This window comes from Tachypleus tridentatus, chromosome 8 (assembly GCF_004210375.1).
Source record: "Tachypleus tridentatus isolate NWPU-2018 chromosome 8, ASM421037v1, whole genome shotgun sequence".
NCBI classification, from domain to species: domain Eukaryota; kingdom Metazoa; phylum Arthropoda; class Merostomata; order Xiphosura; family Limulidae; genus Tachypleus; species Tachypleus tridentatus.
The window spans coordinates 50915348-50938210 of record NC_134832.1 but is presented as its reverse complement, the minus strand read 5'-3'; the positions used below and the strand labels follow the sequence as shown (position 1 = coordinate 50938210).

At 35.4% G+C, this 22863-nt stretch overlaps 1 protein-coding gene across 1 annotated transcript in view; it reads left to right on the top strand.

Moving 5' to 3' along the window:
- Positions 1–22863, top strand: part of LOC143224147 (retinal homeobox protein Rx1-like) — a 31174-nt gene that overhangs the window by 6444 nt on the left and 1867 nt on the right. Inside the window, 2 exon segments of the mRNA XM_076452594.1 lie at positions 4967–5127; positions 5129–5206. Coding sequence (XP_076308709.1) covers positions 4967–5127; positions 5129–5206 — 239 coding nt within the window.

The window sequence follows — 22863 nt, the reverse complement described above, 5'->3', positions numbered from 1 at the left end:
GTCGAACCCGCGACCCTAGGAGTATGAGTCGAACACCTACACCCACTTGGCCATGCCGGACCTACAAGCATTGGAAAGTATAACGTAATTATTTGCTCATATGTGTCACACACATATTCGGCCCGGCATGGCTAGGTGGTTAAGGTACGCGACTGGTAATCTGAGGGTCGCGGGCTCGAATCCCCGTTGCACCAAACATGCTCGTCTTTCAGCCGGTGGGGCGTTATAAAGTTACGGTCAATCCCACTATTTGTTGGTAAAAGTACACCAAGAGTTGGTGGTGGGTGGTGATGACTAGCTGCCTTCCATCTAGTCTTACACTGCTAAATTAGGGACGGCTAGAGCAGATAGCCTTCGTGTAGCTTTGCGCGAATTTCAAACAAACCAAACCACACACATTCTTGTTGTTTTTGTCACACACGTTGTTAATATTTGTATGATGCATATTTTTAGTGTTTGTGTCACATATATCTTTAGTATTCGCTCACAAATCTGTTAATTATATTAGAGAGCATGCATAGGTTTTGGGGATTAAAAGCGAACAATTTAACTGGTGTAGTTCTAACTCTGTCTTTGTTTTTGTGTTTCATTAAATGTCGTGAAAGCTTATGACTTCATATTTGTAATGGTACTTGCGTATTAGCATAAATATCTCGTGCTTGCATTCATACATAAAGGGTGTCTGCAGTCAGCAGATCCCCAGTGTGAGTTTGTTTGTTTTTGAATTTCGCACAAAGCTACTCGAGGGCTATCTGTGCTAGCCGTCCCTAATTTTGCAGTGTAAGACTAGAGGTAAGGCAGCTAGTCATCACCACCCACCTCAAACTCTTGGGCTAATCTTTTACCGAGGAATAGTGAGATTGACCGTAACATTATAACGCTCCCACGGCTGAAAGGGCGAGCATGTTTGGCGCGACGGGGATGCGAACCCGCGACCCTCGGATTACGAGTCGCATACCTTAACGCGCTTGGCCCTGCCGGGCCATCTCAGTGTGAGAGATGACGCATTGTATCGCTTATAACTTTCAAGTACATTGAATCATGTAATATAAGGTTTTTACACTTTGTGCAAGTGGCGGGTCTCATAGTCCAGTCTAGGGGTTTGAACACCAACCATCAGTCCTGGCATGGTCTGGTGGTTAAGCACTTGTCTTGCAACCCGCTGTTAAGATAGTACAGGGAGTTTCTGTTCACCAGGAAGAATTGTACTCTGGATTTTAGAATAATAAGTTCGTAAACTTACCCTGACCACAGTGAGTAGTTGGATGAAATACATCTAATTATACTTGTTTTTTCTGTTTCAGACACTTTTATTCCGTCCACTCGTTTATTACACAACAAAAACCCAAATTAATAAAGCAATAAAAAACAATAGTTGTAAATGACCTTTTTAAAATCGACAAGTTTAAACGACCATCATAACTTACAATAGTTGTAAATGACCTTTTTAAAATCAATAGTTATAAACGACTTTCATGACCTTTAATAAACATACGGTCATCAGGTGAGACAACTAGGTGTTCTGAACTTATCAATGTCTTTATTACTTGTTGTTAAGCGACTTGGCTTCTGAGTTTTAAGTGAAGAATTTTCTTTTTATTAAGATAATTTATCGGTAATGAAATAAACAGAGTTAGTGGCCCGACATCGCCAGGTGGTTAAGGCACTCGACTTGTAATCTGAGGGTCGCGGATTTGAATTCCAGTCACATCAAATATGCTCACCCTTTCAGCCGTGGGGGCATTATAATGTGACGGTCAATCCCACTATTTTTTGGTAAAAGAGTACCCCAACAGTTGGCGGTGGGTTGTGATGACTAGCTGCCTTCCCTCTAGTCTTACACTGCTAAATTAGGGACGGCTAGCGCAGATAGTCCTCGAGTAGCTTTGCGCGAAATTCAAAATACAAATAGAATTAATTGAAAGACACCTATTTAAACAACGGTATTAAGATTAGTCAAGTTTACTAAACTCCATTGATTTTGTATTAAGGCCGTTTCATTGGTTGGTAACAATGAAAAACCTTACTTCAAGATAGTACAAACTAAAAGAGGAAATTACACGTAACAGATGTGAGTTACTGGAGGTAATATTCTTATGTTATGTTGATGTACATCGATCTAACTACAAAACCTGCAAGTTTCACATTTAAGTGTGTAAATAACCAAACTGGATCAGGCATAGCCTAGTAGTTACCGTCTCGAGCTGCGGAGTGAAGGGGCTGAGATCTGAGATGTGATGTATTTGGTCTCGCTCCGCATTTTAAACAATGGATGCGTTATGAAACTGTCAGTTAATCCGGCTAATGTACACAAAGAATCAGATAACGACCTCGTGGTGTAGTTGGCAGCCTTTCCTTTGATCAGTAATTCAGAATTAGGGGCGTTATGGTTGACATATAGAGGTCTCTGACAAGAAAACATAAATTTAAACAGAAATTTACGTATAGATAATATTTATTAGAAAGGAACATTTTCAGGGTTATTACATGAAGAGGAGAATATATTGTTTAGTTTCATCCAGATGTAAGTTTCTTACATACCTCACCGACATATCTTTCCAATAAAGTGTTTATAATGTGGAAATATCAGGTTATCCCTTAAGTGATGGGCTTTAAGTAATTAAAGCCTTCTACAAAGACAGAAATGATGACGCACTTTCTGTATTAAATTTTCGGACATTACTTATGGGATGACCTGACAGAAGGCTTTAATGACTAAAATATGTCGTAGGACGTGTGTACAAATGTTCAGACAAGTAAAAGAAACTAACCCAATTCCACTTTTTCAGATCATTAATCAAATAAACCTTTATGAAGATGGATGTGTCTGAGGATCACTTTACGCATATAATGTTTTATGAATTTAAGAAAGGGAATGGTGCACCAGAAACTATACGAAACATTCAAGGTGTTTATGGTGCGGAGTCTCTCAACGAAAAAGAATGTTGAAGTTTAGATCAGATGACTACAGCTTAAGTGAATAACCACGTTCTGGTCATCCTGTTGAGTTTAATGATGACTTGTTGCTGGCTGCACTTGATGAAGATTGTGCTGTAACAGTTGAAGAACTAGCACAGAAGCTTAATTCAACACATTCAACAGTTCACCGTCATCTGCAACAGCTTGGGAAGGTGTCAAAACTTGGAAAATGGGTCCTCCATGATTTGATAGACGCCAACCTTAGAGCAAGAGTGGACATTTGCACTTCTCTGCACTCTCGCGGACGTAACTCACCTCTTTTGGACAGGTTAGTGACTGGAGATGAAAAATGGATAAATTATAAAAGTGTTGAGCGCCGCAGGTCATGGCTCAGGGCAGGTAAACTGGCTAAAGCACAGCCAAAAATGGACCTTCACCCTAGAAAATTCTTATTAAGCGTTTGGTGGGATATTGTTGGTGTGATCCACTTTGAGTTGCTGCCAGTCAATGTTACAATTACATCAGACTGCTATTGTCAACAGTTAGAACACTTGAATGTTGCACTGAAAGTAAAGATCAATCGTAAAGTTGTTGTGTTACACCAGGATATTGCACAGCCCCATACAACAAGGATCACATCTGTAAAGACTGAAGAACTTGACTGGGAAAAACATCCACATCCTCCTTATTCTCCAGATCTTGCCCCATCTGATTGTCATCTATTCCAAAGTTTGTAGAACTATCTTGATGGAAAAGAGCTTGGAACACATGAAGATGTCAAAACTACCCTTTCTACATTCTTTTCCTCCAAACTCCAATAATTTTATAGAAGTGACATTCAGAAGCTGGTGAATCATTGACAGGAAGTTTATATGCAAAAACGGCTCGTTTGGGCTGAGAAAACACTTTACATAGAAGAGCGAACAACGTTTCGATGACGAAGAAGGTCGAAACGTTGTTCGCTCTTCTATAAATTCTCTCAAAACATCATTTATATCTCAACAAGTGGGTTTCTCGTCATCACTGATCATTGACAGGAAGTAATTAATAATAATGGAACATATATTATTGATTAAATAACATTAAAAAACGTTTGAAATCCTTTCTCTTTTTCTGAACCTAAAATTGAACATTATTTAAGGGATGACCTGACACAAAGACAGAAATGATGATGCACTCTCTGTATTAAATTTTTGGACATTACGTATAGGATGACCTGATATAATGTTGAAACATTTTAGCATTGTATTAATGAACCACTCGTATAAATTGCTAATAATGCAACATTGTTTTGACTAAGAAACATTTTTGTTAAAAAGCAAATTATTTTTTGACAAAATGATAGTGATGCACATTTGTAATAAAATAAATTATCCGACAAGATAATTGTGGAACACACTTGTAATGAAACAAATTATTATATGAAAGGGCAACAATGGTATACCTTTATAATAATTTGCGCGCAGGGTCCATAATACCATAGAAATTTGGTTTATATTACCGTTGTAATTTTGTTTATAATGCTGTAGTAATTTGGTTTATATTGTATTAGTAATTTTGTTTATAATACCGGAGTAATTTGATGTATAATACTATTGTAATTTGGTCTATGATACCATTGTAGTTTGGTCTGTAATGCCATAGTACTTTGGTCTATAATATTGTTGTAATTTTGTCTATGGTATCGATGTAATTTGTTTTATAAAATAGATGTAATTTACTTAGATTCCTAAACGCAAATATCAGTTTTGCTAAATACGATGAGGACCATTGGTTCATTAACCATTGCTAAATTAACGATATATAGCTGCTTGATGTAGTTCATGGTGGCCTCAAGTAGTTTGTATCGAGACTTCTGTTTCAGTTGATCAAGAAATAAAGATTAGCTCAGGAGCAGGTGTCCAGAGGTCACGCTGGACATCACAAAGGTGTATTGTTTACAAAAGAAAGAATTAATTCACACATAATAGTATCGTGTCGACACCCTGCAGTGTCACTCAACACACGCAAGCTCTGAAGAGGAGTATATGTTTTTTTATCTTTCCAGATAAGAATCACACAGATTGTCAACCAAGTGGGTCTTCCACCAAGGCGGAAGATGAGTTTGATACAAGGTCCGAGACGCACGAGAGCTCACCAAAGAGGCCACATCGTAGGAGTAGAACCACTTTCACCACTTACCAACTTCACGAGCTCGAACGAGCTTTCGAAAAAAACTCACTACCCGGATGTTTACAGTCGGGAAGAGCTCGCGATGAAAGTAAACTTACCAGAACTTCGAGTACAAGTAAGTGGCACTTGCGGGCCGGAAGGGTTGTGATAAAATTATATAGTGATGCATACACTATTACTGGTTTACTTCTCATAAGATGCACATATTGAAAATATTTCAGATGTACAATCGTCTTTTTTAAGCCTTAATGAGCATCACAAAACTGGTGTTTTTTTGACAAAATTATACTTAATTGAGGTTCAAAGTTAGAGTTCCCTGTCATCAAAAGTGATTGCAAATGCTCATCAGATAAGGCTGATCTGTAACTAGATTTCACATATTCCATGTTTGAAGATGTATTTTCACAGGAACAGATGGTGCCAAAAACTGATATGAATCCACGAGTAAAGTTTTTTAAATTAACGCACTGATCACGTGTTAGGTATTTTTAGCACTCTATTTGTTTCCACTTTCCCTTTTTTGTATTTGTCCTTCAACTTATCGTTAGATTGCAGATCAATCACTTCCATTCGAACTTCAGATGACAGTTAATCAATAATACACTCAAATGGGTTTTGGAAGATCCTTATTTCTACTGCACTCGCATCAAGATAAGAAAGCAACGCTTTTTGAACTGTAGTTTCTGGTTAGAAAGGATATCTTATGCAAACCTCCATGGGAATGAGGATCCCACTTTTTGCTTGAACTTCTTACAACATGGAAAGTGTGTGAGGCAATCCCTCATCAACAGAGACTCAAAAAGAATTTCTTTTCGTCGAAATGCTTTCACCTCGGTGTAAATATCTAATAGCAACTGTATTCGTCAAAAGGCTAATAGTCTGATACGTCTACTTTACCTGGGCACGTTTCTTAGGTTGCTTCGATCATACATGGTATAATTAGCTCACCATGGTTTTCTTCACTTGGCCAACAGACGTGCCACTCGGAAACATGCTGTTGTTTCTTCCTCTTAAACACAAACTGTTGTGACGATAAGTTATGTTTCAAGGTTTTGAATGTGTCTGAACTTAGCCTTCCCATGAACTGAGAATAGTTTGAGTGCTTGGTTTGGTAATGTGTATGAATGTTGTATTATTTTAGCACTGCGATACTTACGTTGCATATTAAATACAACGCTTTGTTACGTGATTCAATGACAAAGTAGTTCACACTCCACTGTTCTTTGAAAACACGACATTCAAAGTCAAATTTTCTCTTCTTCCCTTATCCTGACATAATTACTAGGATTAGCTATGAACTCGAAAATAAAGTTAACAGCAGCATTCACTGACACACACTGAGGTACACGGGGCATGCGTGGAAAGAAACACGCTGCTTCAGGACACTGGGATCGGTGAGATGACGTAATAGTAAGTATTATGATCATAACGTCTTACAGCAAATAGAAAAGTGTATCGCGCCAATTACGTTTTATTTTTTTTTTATTTTTATGCCATTACAAACTATATTATTACTTTAATAAACTGTTGGCGGGCTCATGGTCCTTAGTTTGGAGACCTCTGCATTGGAGTAAGGGTAGCGATATGCCTAAATATGAACGTATACACTAAACAGTTTCCAACGACATTACCAAACAGACTTAAAACGTTTTATAGTTGATATTTTAATGGATGACAGAAATCAAACCAGTAAAACAGATGGCCACAACAACCTCAGCTCAAGGCCTTGAGGGTTTAACTTCTATAAATTTATAAGTTTGGATTTGTTTCCGGCTGAGCAAAAACTACACAGTGGGCTCTCTGTACAGTGCCAAACCATGGATATCGAAACCCGATTTTTAGCATTATAAATCTTCAGGTTTGTCGTTGACCCACTGGGAAGGAAGGCTAGTTACACTATAGCCAGCTAATTATTTCTCTAAAGATTTTAGCGTCACTAAATACAACGCCTACATCAGCTAGTCCTACACGATGTTATGCCTTTAAATGTCTGTCCAAAAACTAAAAAATAAAATCCAGTGTATTAAACAAATCGTGTTTTAACTGCTGGCTAGTAAAACATACCAACTTAATTACCGATAGAATACCAGAGTTCGTTAATATTTTAACAATTTGTAGAAAAGTCGGAAGGCGCTTTTTACTTTTTTAGTCATATAACTGTTGTTCCATGTTTACATGACAATAAATGCTCTATCATCCAGGTATGATCATAAATATTATTACAGCCATATATTACCACGGATACTCTTATCATCCAGATATGATCATAAATATTATTACAGCTATATATTACCACGGATACTCTTATCATCCAGATATGATCATAAATATTATTACAGCTATATATTACCACGGATACTCGTATCATCCAGATATGATCATAAATATTATTACAGCTATATATTACTACGGATACTCTTATCATCCAGATATGATCATAAATATTATCACAGCTATATATTACTACGGATACTCTTATCATTTAGACATGATTATAAATATTATTACAGCTATATATTATCACGGATACTCTGTTATTCAGATATGATTATAAACGCTGTTACAGCTGTATATATACTCTTCAAAACAAGAAACGCAAAAGGGATATTGTTGTTATTTTAAAGAGAAATATATGTAATAACGTTACAAGCTCAGAGTATGCGATGTTACACGTGTTAAGGCACTGATTGTCAGACCAAAATGACAATAAAAGTTGTGCACTTTGAAAACGGAGGAAAACATCGGATTTTTTGCCAAAACGCATTCGTGTCCAATAAATTTGTTTGAGAGATCTGCATGTTCTGCAAGTGCAACATGTGCAAATTCCCTATAAAAGTGACGGGTTCTCGGTTTCCATAGCTCAGTGTTAAGCCACCGACACGCAATACAGTTACGCCAAGACTGACTAAAGCACAACGCAACAACGCCATTGGTCGCTTGGAAGCAGGCGAATCTCGATCAGATGTTGCCAGAGCTGTGAATGTCCACCCAAGCACCATCACAAGGCTATGGAATCGTCACCAACAACATGGATCAACTCGTGACCGTCCACGATCTGGCAGACCTCGTGTGACCACGCCCGCACAAGATCGCTACATCCGGTTACGTCACCTTCGGGATAGGACCACCACTGTGATGTCTACTGCCTCAACCATACCAGGGCTGCGTAGGATTTCCGATCAGACCGTACGCAACCGTCTACGAGATGCAGGAATCCGACCTCGACATCCAGTCAGAAGCGTCATCTTCACCCAGCAACATCGTCAAGAACGGCTGCAGTGAACTCGGGCACATCGGGTATGGCCTCATCGACGATGGAGGCATGTTTGGTTCAGCGATGAATCACGTTTTATGCTTCGTAGGCAGGATGGAAGGACCCGTGTTTACCGTCGCCAAGGTGAACGTTTTGTAGCAAACTGTGTGCAGGATGTTGACAGATTTGGTGGTGGCAGCGTCATGATGTGGGCTGTCATCGCCTACAATGCCAGAACAGACCTTCTGCACATTCGAGGGAATCTTACGGCTCAACGATACATCGACGAGATTCTTAGGCCCCATGTGTAACACATCGTGGTGAACGTCAACGACGTTTTTCAACATGACAACACCCGTCCTCACACAGCCCGACTCACCACTGTCTTCTTGAGACACCACAACATCAACGTTCTTCCCTGGCTCTCCAGATCACCAGATTTAAACCCCATCGAACATCTTTGGGACGAGTTGGACCGACGTCTGCGACGGCGACAACCTTAACCGCAGACTCTACCTCAGCTTGCAGCAGCTTTGCAGGCTGAGTGGACAGCCATTCCACAGTATGTGATTCGTCATCTCATCGCTTTCATGGGCAGGAGATGCCAAGCAGTTATTGATGCTCACGGGGGGCATGCTCGTTATTGACGTTGAGTGACGTTAAACTTCACCTAGTGAGCGTGGACTTCGCCTTTGCAGACAGTGAATGTGCAAAGTTTCACACATGTCATACAGAACTACCCGGAATAAACTTGTTAACAATTTGTCTCATATTTTGCCTTTTGCGTTTCTTTTTTTGAAGATTATATTTCTATAGGTGTGTCTTGTCAGGTTCAAAGGTTTTATTCTTTATTCTCTAATAGGTTCAACAGGAGACATTACAGGATGTTTGAAACGAATAATCAAGTTGACTCTCAATTCGCATTTTTAAGGGTAATTTATGAAATTAGTTTAAGCTCTTGGACCAGAATATTATTTTAAAAGTTTGCTTGTTTGTTTTTGAATGTCGCGGAAAGCTACACGATGACTATATGTCCTAGCCATCACTAATTTAGCAGTGTAAGACTTGAGGAAAGGTAGCTAATCATAACCGCCCACCGTCAACTCTTGGGCTACTATTTTACAATCGAATAGTGGGATTGACCTTCACATTATAACGCCACCACGGCTGAAAGGGTGGGGATGTTTGGTGCAACGGGGATTCGAACCCGCGACTCTCAGAATACGAGTCGAGCACCATAACTATCTGGCCATGCCGGGCCATTATGTAAAAAGTGGAAGGAAGTATTTGTAATTCGACAGTCTTACCTGCTAAATTACTGAGAGCACAATGCTATAACCACGTTGTTGTTGTTTTTAATGTCGGCAACTAGAAATAATAAACATTTTCATTTTACAAGATAGCTTTCTATAACTTTATATAATATGACATAAAAGATTATAATTCTCTAAAATAGGCCAGGTGGGTTAAGGCGTGCGTCTCGTAATCTGAGGGTCGCGGGTTCGTATCCCCGTCGCGCCCAACATGTTCGCACTTTTAGCCGTGGGGGCGTTATAATGTGACGGTCAATCCCACTATTCGTTGGATAGTAGCCCAAGATTTGGCGGTGGGTGATGATGACTAGCTGCCTTCCCTCTAGTCTTACACTGCTAAATTAGGGACGGGTAGCGCAGATAGCCCTTGAGTAGTTTTGCGCGAATTTCAAAAACAAAACATTCTCTAAAATAACTCAAAGTGTGAAAAAATTTAATAGCTTAACACAAAGCTATTTACCAGAAAACTTACTGCTGTTTTCTGTTTACATAATGAGTTATCTGGAAACATCTCACTAGGCTTAGCTCTTCAACAGTGCTTAAAACACTCAGTACAATTGGGTGAAATTGATGTTAAAATGTATGTGTATTTTAGTTCGGTAACTTTGTTTTTCGTGTTAGAAACGTGAAATTTCCTATATGGGAGTTTATCATATAATTATTGAAATTTCCCTGGTAAACATTAAAAATCTCAGTTCGCTACCCGTGTTAGGAACAGCACAGGTAATTTAATGTGTAGTTTTGTGCTTAAATACAAACAAAGAAACAATTCCTTGAGAGTTTTCCAATAATTGATTATTTATTAGAGACACCTTTGAGAATTACTGATATTATATGCTTGAAATGACGTAGCTGAGCTCTTCTGGAATCTCATTGGTTGGAAAGAGTAGCGTTTCAGAGTTGGTCATTAAATTCTTGTTTGGTCATTGGTTGTAAAGACTAGAGTAAGTAGAGTTTCAGAGTTGGTCATTAAATTCTTGTTTGGTCATTGGTTGTAAAGACTAGAGTAAGTAGAGTTTTAGAGTTGGTCATTAAATTCTTGTTTGGCCATTGGTTGTAAAGACTAAGAGTAAGTAGAGTTTTAGAGTTGGTCTTTAAATTCTTGTTTGGCCATTGATTGTAAAGACTAGAGTAAGTAGAGTTTCAGAGTTGGTCATTAAATTCTTGTTTGGAAGTCGGTAAGATGTATTTCTACGTTGGCTAAACATCAGAATAGAAGAGATGGAATGTTGGGACCATCTTTTCTGTGATGATGTGAAAATCGCGTATCATCGTGACCTTTCTAAGTCCTGAACTTACTGTTAACACTCCGAAATGCGCGTCTCTGACACAAGAGATCACTTAAACTAGTTCTTACAAGGTGAATGACATTTCAAACTAATCAATATGGAAACAGTGAAAAAGTCGGTCAGTGAAAGTCAAACAGAAGTCAGGAAAGTCTCTGTACAGACTCGGAAATAACACATTGATTGCAAGCAACTCTCAGATAACGTTCTATATAACATATATTTCGACGAATCTTATATTTAATCTCAGTCTGTTCTTTGTTCGGCTATTTTCAAGGTAATATATATTTCGCCATCTGCCTACTTTCTGAACAGCTGCTGTTTATGTACTGACCACTACTTTCGTTCTGTCCAACGTTGAGGAATCAAACCCTCGGATTTTAAAGTTGTGTTTGCCCTTCGGAATTACAACGCTAAAATCAGGGGTTCGATTCTGGCAGCTAGCCAGAGGAGCTTTGCTAGAAGGAAACACAGACACATACTTTAAAGTTGTAACTCTGTAAACATAATGATGATTAGCCAGGAGGATGACTGGATCCAGGAATATCTAATCCAAGAATTAATTAATTTCATATTTTTCGATTCTCAGGTTTCTAATAAACAGTAATAGGTATTATCACGGAGCGAATTATCATCACCAACTACGACTGGAACTTAACCCCTCACCCAAAGCGACACCTAGATGACAGAAAACAGGCGATATACAATTAAATTATCAACGAAAAATATAAAAACCTTTCGGTGCCACCTACCGTTAATGAAGGAAATGAAAGTAGACGTTTCGAAAGCGTTTAGGTTATTTGATTTATATTTTGTGGTGTTTGTTTTTCTTACAGTTAGATTTGCATCTGTTGAAATACTGTGAATGTTCTTGAAAGAAGGTAATGAAATTTTGCGAAACTATTGTACATCTTAGTTATTAATCGATTAGTTTTCACTGTTAGGTTAAATTCTCAGATAAGGCGAACACCTCTACTTTTGAAAACTTAGAGCTCTGCACATCGTAGGTATCGAAACTCAGTTTTTGTGTTATCAACCCACATGTACACAAATGAAACTCACAAACGTCCATATAGAATTCAAAAGTCGAACAGATAAGAAACTCATATTTTACAGAAATAAACACATTAAAAATGTCAGAAGTGCTAATCCATTTAGTATATACATTTTATTATGGTAACTTCTCACACTTGAGAATTACTTTCATTGATACAAGTAATGTTATCGGTTCAGCAATGCTGGAAAAAGAGGTTTGTTTATATGATGGACGTTCAGTTCCTTGAATAATATTTTGAAAGAAAGCATGTACACATATTGTCACATAGACAAACATGTTGTTACAGCTTCTACATACATAATATATTGTCACATAGACAAACAGATTGTTACAGCTTCCACATGTACACATATTGTCACATAGACAAACAGATTGTTACAGCTTCCACATGTATAATATATTGTCACATAGACAAACAGATTGTTACAGCTTCTACATATAATATATTGTCACATAGACAAACAGATTGTTACAGCTTCTACATATAATATATTGTCACATAGACAAACAGATTGTTACAGCTTCTACATATAATATATTGTCACATAGACAAACAGATTGTTACAGCTTCTACATATAATATATTGTCACATAGACAAACAGATTGTTACAGCTTCTACATATAATATATTGTCACATAGACAAACGTTGTTACAGCTTCTACATACATAATATATTGTCACATAGACAAACAGATTGTTACAGCTTCTACATACATAATATATTGTCACATAGACAAACAGATTGTTACAGCTTCTACATATAATATATTGTCACATAGACAAACAGATTGTTACAGCTTCTACATATAATATATTGTCACATAGACAAACAGATTGTTACAGCTTCTACATACATAATATATTGTCACATAGACAAACAGATTGTTACAGCTTCTACATATAATATATTGTCACATAGACAAACAGATTGTTACAGCTTCTACATATAATATATTATCACATAGACAAACGTTGTTACAGCTTCTACATACATAATATATTGTCACATAGACAAACAGATTGTTACAGCTTCTACATATAATATATTGTCACATAGACAAACAGATTGTTACAGCTTCTACATATAATATATTGTCACATAGACAAACAGATTGTTACAGCTTCTACATATAATATATTGTCACATAGACAAACGTTGTTACAGCTTCTACATACATAATATATTGTCACATAGACAAACAGATTGTTACAGCTTCTACATATAATATATTGTCACATAGACAAACAGATTGTTACAGCTTCTACATATATACTATATTGTCACATAGACAAACGTTGTTACAGCTTCTACATATAATATATTGTCACATATACAAACAGATTGTTACAGCTTCTACATACATAATATATTGTCACATAGACAAACAGATTGTTACAGCTTCTACATACATAATATATTGTCACATAAACAAACATGTTGTTACAGATTCTACATATAATATATTGTCACATAGACTTAACAGATTGTTACAGCTTCTACATATATAATATATTGTCACATAGACAAACAGATTGTTAAAGATTCTACATACATAATATATTGTCACATAGACAAACATGTTGTTACAGCTTCTACATATATACTCTATTGTTACATAGACAAACATGTTGTTACAGATTCTACATATAATATATTGTCACATAGAGAAACAGATTGTTACAGCTTCTACATATATACTATATTGTTATATAGACAAACATGTTGTTACAGATTCTACATATAATATATTGTCACATAGACAAACAGATTGTTACAGCTTCGACATATATAATATATTGTCACATAGACAAACAGATTGTTAAAGATTCTACATACATAATATATTGTCACATAGACAGACATGTTGTTACAGGTTCTACATATAATATATTGTCACATAGACAAACAGATTGTTACAGCTTCTACATATATAATATATTGTCACACAGACAAACAGATTGTTACAGTTTCTACATATATAATATATTGTCACACAGACAAACAGATTGTTACAGCTTCTACATATATAATATATTGTTACATAGACAAACAGATTGTTACAGCTTCTACATATATAATATATTGTCACACAGACAAACAGATTGTTACAGCTTCTACATGTATAATAACTTGTTATATAGACAAACAGATTGTTACAGCTTCTACATATATAATATATTGTCACATAGACAAAGAGATTGTTACAGCTTCTACATATATAATATATTCTCACACAGAAAAACACATTGTGACAGCTTCTACATATATAATATCTTGTCACACAGACAAACAGATTGTTACAGCTTCTACATATATAATATATTGTTACCTAGACAAACAGATTGTTACAGCTTCTACATATATAATATATTGTCACATAGACAAAGAGATTGTTACAGCTTCTACATATAAATATATTGTCACATAGAGAAACAGATTGTTACAGCTTCTACATGTATAATATATTGTCACCTAGACAAACAGATTGGTACAGCTTACACATATATAATATATTGTCTCATAGACAAACGTTGTTACAGCTTCTACATATGTAATATATTGTCACACAGACAAACGTTGTTACAGCTTCTACATATATAATATATTGTCACACAGACAAACAGATTGTTACATCTTTTACCTATATATTATATTATCACATAGACAAAGAGATTGTTACAGCTTCTACATATAAATATATTGTCACCCAGACAAACGTCCTGACAGCTTCTACATATCTAAAATATTGTCACACAGACAAACAGATTGTTACAGCTCCTGCATATATAATATATTGTCACATATACAAAGTGATTGTTACAGCTTCTACATATATATACTATATTGTTACATAGACAAACAGATTGTTACAGCTTCTACATATAAAATATATTGTGACATAGACAAACAGATTGTTACAGCTTCTACATATATAATGTCTTCTCACACAGACAAACACATTGTGACAGCTTCTACATAAATAATATCTTGTCACACACACAAACAGATTGTTACAGCTTCTACATATAAATATATTGTCTCATAGACAAACGTTGTTACTACTTCTACTTATGTAATATATTGTCACACAGACAAACGGATTGTTACAGCTTCTTCATATATAATATATTGTCACACAGACAAAGAGATTGTTACAGCTTCTACATATATTACGTTGTCACATAGATAGACAATAAGCTTGTTACAGCTTCTACATATATAATATATTGTCACAGAGAGAAACAGATTGTTACAGCTTCTACATGTATAATATATTGTCACCTAGACAAACAGATTGTTACAGCTTCCACATATATAATATATTGTGACATAGACAAACGTTGTTACAGCTTCTGCATATGTAATATATTGTCACATAGACAAACGTTGTTACAGCTTCCACATATGTAATATATTGTCACATATACAAAGTGATTGTTACAGCTTCTACATATATATACTATATTGTTACATAGACAAACAGATTGTTACAGCTTCTACATATATAATATATTGTCACATAGACAAACAGATTGTTACAGCTCCTACATATAGTATGTTCTCACATAGATAGAGAAACAGATTGTTACAGCTCTTACATATATTACGTTGTCACATTGATAGAGAAGGAGCTTGTTACAGCTTCTAGATATATAATATATTGTGACATAGACAAACAGATTGTTACAGCTTCTACATATATAATGTCTTGTCACACAGACAAACAGATTGTTACAGCTTCTACATATAAATATATTGTCTCATAGAGAAACGTTGTTACTACTTCTACTCATGTAATATATTGTCACATAGACAAACGTTGTTACTACTTCTCATGTAATATATTGTCACACAGACAAACGGATTGTTACAGTTCCTAGATATATTATATATTGTCACATAGATAAACAGATTGTTACAGCTTCTACATATATAATATTTAGTCGCATAAACAAACAGATTGTTACAGTTCCTAGATATATAATATATTGTCACCCAGACAAACATGTTGTTACAGCTTCTACATATATAATATATTGTCACATAGACAAACAGATTGTTACAGCTCCTACATGTAGTATGTTCTCACATAGATAGACAAACAGATTGTCACAGTTCCTACATATATTACGTTGTCACATAGATAGAGAAAGAGCTTGTTACAGCTTCTACATATATAATATATTGTCACATAGACAAACAGATTGTTACAGCTCCTACATATATTACGTTGTCACATAGATAGACAATAAGCTTGTTACAGCTTCTACATGTATAATATATTGTCACACAGACAAACAGATTGTTACAGCTTCTACATGTATAATATATTGTCACCTAGACAAACAGATTGGTACAGCTTACACATATATAATATATTGTCTCATAGACAAACGTTGTTACAGCTTCTACATATGTAATATATTGTCACACAGACAAACGTTGTTACAGCTTCTACATATATAATATATTGTCACACAGACAAACAGATTGTTACATCTTTTACCTATATATTATATTATCACATAGACAAAGAGATTGTTACAGCTTCTACATATAAATATATTGTCACCCAGAGAAACGTCCTGACAGCTTCTACATATCTAAAATATTGTCACACAGACAAACAGATTGTTACAGCTCCTGCATATATAATATATTGTCACATATACAAAGTGATTGTTACAGCTTCTACATATATATACTATATTGTTACATAGACAAACAGATTGTTACAGCTTCTACATATATAATATATTGTCACATAGACAAACAGATTGTTACAGCTTCTACATATAAAATATATTGTGACATAGACAAACAGATTGTTACAGCTTCTACATATATAATGTCTTCTCACACAGACAAACACATTGTGACAGCTTCTACATAAATAATATCTTGTCACACACACAAACAGATTGTTACAGCTTCTACATATAAATATATTGTCTCATAGACAAACGTTGTTACTACTTCTACTTATGTAATATATTGTCACACAGACAAAGAGATTGTTACAGCTTCTACATATATTACGTTGTCACATAGATAGACAATAAGCTTGTTACAGCTTCTACATATATAATATATTGTCACCTAGACAAACAGATTGTTACAGCTTCCACATATATAATATATTGTGACATAGACAAACGTTGTTACAGCTTCTACATATGTAATATATTGTCACATAGACAAACGTTGTTACAGCTTCCACATATGTAATATATTGTCACACACACAAACAGATTGTTACAACTTCTACATATATAATATATTGTCACATAGACAAAGAGATTGTTGCAGCTTTTACATATATTACGTTGTTACATAGATAGACAAACAGATTGTTACAGCTGCTACATATAGTATGTTCTCACATAGATAGAGAAACAGATTGTTACAGGTCTTACATATATTACGTTGTCACATTGATAGAGAAGGAGCTTGTTACAGCTTCTAGATATATAATATATTGTCAGACAGACAAAGAGATTGTTACAGCTTCTACATATATAATATATTGTGACATAGACAAACAGATTGTTACAGCTTCTACATATATAATATCTTGTCACACAGACAAACAGATTGTTACAGCTTCTACATATAAATATATTGTCTCATAGAGAAACGTTGTTACTACTTCTACTCATGTAATATATTGTCACATAGACAAACGTTGTTACTACTTCTCATGTAATATATTGTCACACAGACAAACGGATTGTTACAGTTCCTAGATATATTATATATTGTCACATAGATAAACAGATTGTTACAGCTTCTACATATATAATATATAGTCGCATAAACAAACAGATTGTTACAGTTCCTAGATATATAATATATTGTCACCCAGACAAACATGTTGTTACAGCTTCTACATATATAATATATTGTCACATAGACAAACAGATTGTTACAGCTCCTACATGTAGTATGTTCTCACATAGATAGACAAACAGATTGTCACAGTTCCTACATATATTACGTTGTCACATAGATAGAGAAAGAGCTTGTTACAGCTTCTACATATATAATATATTGTCACATAGACAAACAGATTGTTACAGCTCCTACATATATTACGTTGTCACATAGATAGACAATAAGCTTGTTACAGCTTCTACATATATAATATATTGTCACACAGACAAACAGATTGTTACAGCTTCTACATATATAATATATTGTCACACAGACAAACAGATTGTTACAGCTTCTACATATATAATATATTGTTACATAGACAAACAGATTGTTACAGCTTCTACATATATAATATATTGTCACACAGACAAACAGATTGTTACAGCTTCTACATGTATAATAAATTGTTATATAGACAAACAGATTGTTACAGCTTCTACATATATAATATATTGTCACACAGACAAACAGATTGTTACAGCTTCTACATGTATAATAAATTGCTTTATAGACAAACAGATTGTTACAGCTTCTACATATATAATATATTGTCACATAGACAAAGAGATTGTTACAGCTTCTACATATATAATATATTCTCACACAGAAAAACACATTGTGACAGCTTCTACATATATAATATCTTGTCACACACACAAACAGATTGTTACAGCTTCCAGATATATAATATATTGTGACATAGACAAACGTTGTTACAGCTTCTACATATGTAATATATTGTCACATAGACAAACGTTGTTACAGCTCCTACATGTAGTATGTTCTCACATAGATAGACAAACAGATTGTCACAGTTCCTACATATATTACGTTGTCACATAGAGAGAGAAACAGATTGTTACAGCTTCTACATGTATAATATATTGTCACCTAGACAAACAGATTGGTACAGCTTACACATATGTAATATATTGTCACACAGACAAATGTTGTTACAGCTTCTACATATATAATATATTGTCACACAGACAAACAGATTGTTACATCTTTTACCTTTTTATTATATTATCTCATAGACAAAGAGATTGTTACAGCTTCTACATATAAATATATTGTCACCCAGACAAACGTCCTGACAGCTTCTACATATCTAAAATATTGTCACACAGACAAACAGATTGTTACAGCTCCTGCATATATAATATATTGTCACATATACAAAGTGATTGTTACAGCTTCTACATATATACCATATTGTTAAATAGACAAACAGATTGTTACAGCTTCTACATATATAATATATTGTCACATAGACAAACAGATTGTTACAGCTTCTACATATAAAATATATTGTGACATAGACAAACAGATTGTTACAGCTTCTACATATATAATGTCTTCTCACACAGACAAACACATTGTGACAGCTTCTACATAAATAATATCTTGTCACACACACAAACAGATTGTTACAGCTTCCACATATATAATATATTGTGACATAGACAAACGTTGTTACAGCTTCTACATATGTAATATATTGTCACATAGACAAACGTTGTTACAGCTTCTACATATGTAATATATTGTCACATAGACAAACGTTGTTACAGCTTCTACATATGTAATATATTGTCACACAGACAAACAGATTGTTACAGCTTTTACATATATATTATATTGTCACATAGACAAAGAGATTGTTACAGCTTCTACATATAAATATATTGTCACATAGACAAACGTTGTTACAGCTTCTACATATGTAATATATTGTCACCCAGACAAACGTCGTGACAGCTTCTACATATCTAAAATATTGTCACACAGACAAACAGATTGTTATAGCTTCTACATATATAATATATTGTTACATGGACAAACAGGTTGTTAGAGCTTCTAGATATATGATATTTTGTTCCCTAGACAAAGATGTTGTTACAGCTCCTGCATATATAATATATTGTCACATAAACAAACAGATTGTTACAGCTTCTACATATATAATATATTCTCACATAAACAAACAGATTGTTACAGCTTATACATATGTAATATATTGTCACGCAGACAAACGTTGTTACAGCTTCCACATATATAATATATTGTGACAGAGACAAACTTGTTGCAGCTTCTACATATATAATATATTGTCACACAGACAAACGTTGTTACAGCTTTTTCATATATAATATATTGTCACACAGACAAACGTTGTTACAACTTCTACATATATAATATATTGTCGCATAGACAAACACATTGTTACAGCTTCTACATATATAATATATTGTCACATATACAAACAGATTGTTACAGCTTCTACATATATAATATATTGTCGCATAGACAAACAGATTGTTGCAGTTTCTACATATATAACATAGTCACATAAACAAACAGATTGTTACAGCTTCTACATATATAATATATTGTCACAAATACAAACAGATTTTTACATCTTCTACATATATAATATGTTGTTTAATGACAAACACATTGTTACAGCTTCTACATATATAATATATTGTCACACAGACAAACACATTGTTACAGCTTCTACATATATAATATATTGTCACATAGACAAAGAGATTGTTACAGCTCCTACATATATTACGTTGTCACATAGATAGAGAAAGAGCTTGTTACAGCTTCTACATATGTAATATATTGTCACATAGACAAACAGATTGTTACAGCTTCTACATATATAATATATTGTCACATAGACAATAGATTGTTACAGCTTTTACACATATTACGTTGTCACATAGATAGATTGTTACAGCTCATACATATATTACGTTGAACAGAAACGTAGATTGTTACGACACTTTGTATAGCAAGTTAGCAATATCCCTGTCATAACAAACATGCTCGCCTTTTCAGCCGTGTGGGCGTTATAACTTGTGGTCTATACCACTATTCGTTGGTAAAAGAGTAGCCCAAGAGTTGACGGTGGATGATGATGACTAGCTTCCTTCCTTCTACTATTACACTGCTAAATTAGGGACGGCTAACGCAGATGGCCCTCAAGTGTCTTTGCGCGAAATTCAAAACCTAGTCTTAGCAATATACGAAACGAAACCCCTCCCCAGCTTCCAAGGTTTTATAGCGCGGTTAGAGTTTCTATAATAGAAAGAGCCTACAATCTCATTTCTTTGTATATGTTCTATAATTCAATTTGAGCGCCCTTTAACAGCAGGGAAGTTAGAAAACGAGAAGTTGAAACAAAGCGGTGATCACGAGGCAACTATCTTGTTTAACGTCGTTCAATAAAAATATATTGACAGAGATGGAGAGGTCTTAGTAGTAGCTCATTCGGGCGGGTGTGATTCAATCACCAGCACTTGTCTCGAGTCATGATTTGAGTTCCGATTTCTGATTGAATGTTTAGGCAAAACAAAAAATCGCACATGTACGTTTCGCTTTATATTCGCGAAGAATGAAATTAAAGCGTTTATTCTGCTTGATATGTGATAACAAACGCATTTTAAACACAGCTACGTTGGTGTTCAAGAGACTTACAAAAAAGTCAATCAGTGGCATCTGATGTCTTGGGAGATTTCAAGCTATAAGGTTTGGGATCCCTTGCTTTATCACGTCTCAAAGAGATCGTGTTTTGCCACTCTGAACAAAACACATCCTATAAGTTACATTCGGAAAGTTCATATTATAATGAAGAAAGTTTTAGTTTGGGTTGTTTTGAATTTTGCGCAAAGCTACACGAGGGCTATCTGTACTACCGCCCCTAATTTAGTAGTTTAAGATTAGAGGAAGGGCAGCTTAGTCATTACCACCCATCATCAACTCTTGGGCTACTCTTTTATCAACGAATAATGAAATTGACCGACACATTATAACGCCCCCACAGCTGAAAGGGTGAACATGTTTGGAGTGACGGGGATTCAAACCCCATCCCAGGCCTATGAAAGAGATTAAAGACATCACTATTAATGTTGTTAAATTTAAAACCATTTGCGGTTTTCCTTTCCTGGGCTCAGTTTTAGCTTAACGGTTGGCGTGTCCAGACTGTAAAACATAGGATTCATGGATCAGGATCCATTGCCACAAACGTGCTTTTTGCTGATACAGGAGATGCAATATAAGAGGTTTGGTTTGATTTGAATTTCGCGCAAAGCTACACAAGGGCTATCAACGCAAACCGTCCATAATTTTGGAGTAATAGACTAGAAGGAAGGCAGCTAGTCATCACCTTCCATCGTCAACTCTTGGGCTACTCTTTTACAAACGAATAGTGGGGGTCCGGCATGGCCAGGTGGTTAAAGCGCTTGACTCGTAATCCGAGAGTCGCGGGTTCGAATCCCCGTCACACCAAACATGTTTGCCTTTTCAGCCGTGGAGGCGTTATAATGTTTCGGCCAATCCCACTATTCGGTGGTAAAGAAGTAGCCCAAGAGTTGGCGGTGGGTGGTGATGACTAGCTGCCTTCTCCTTAGTCTTACACTGCTAAATTAGGGACGGCTAGCGCAGATGGACCTCATGTAGCTTCGCGCGAAATTCAAACAAAGAACCAAACAAACGAATAGTGGGATTGAGTGTAACATTATAACGATCAACACTGGCTGAAAAGCAATTAAGTTTGATTATTACGATAATTCAGATAAGTGACCCGCAGGTTGCGAGTTGAGCGCCCCCTTTAACCATCATACCATGCCGAGCTCTATAAAAGAGGATTCAACTATTGGTTAGATCAAGTTGGCGGTGGGTAATGTGCTAGTTGTATTACATGTAATTTGTCAGTTCAGAATTACAGACGGTTATGCGCACAGAGCTCGCGAACCTCTGAAACAAACAAACAAGTATTTCCTTGTTCACATCTTGTCTTCCTTGTCTATTCCTGTCAAGAGACTCAACCATTTTAAGATGCTTAACTTGGACTTAGTTTAAAAGTTTCCAACGAACCAATCTTTTGTAATACATACTGCAATTCCAACA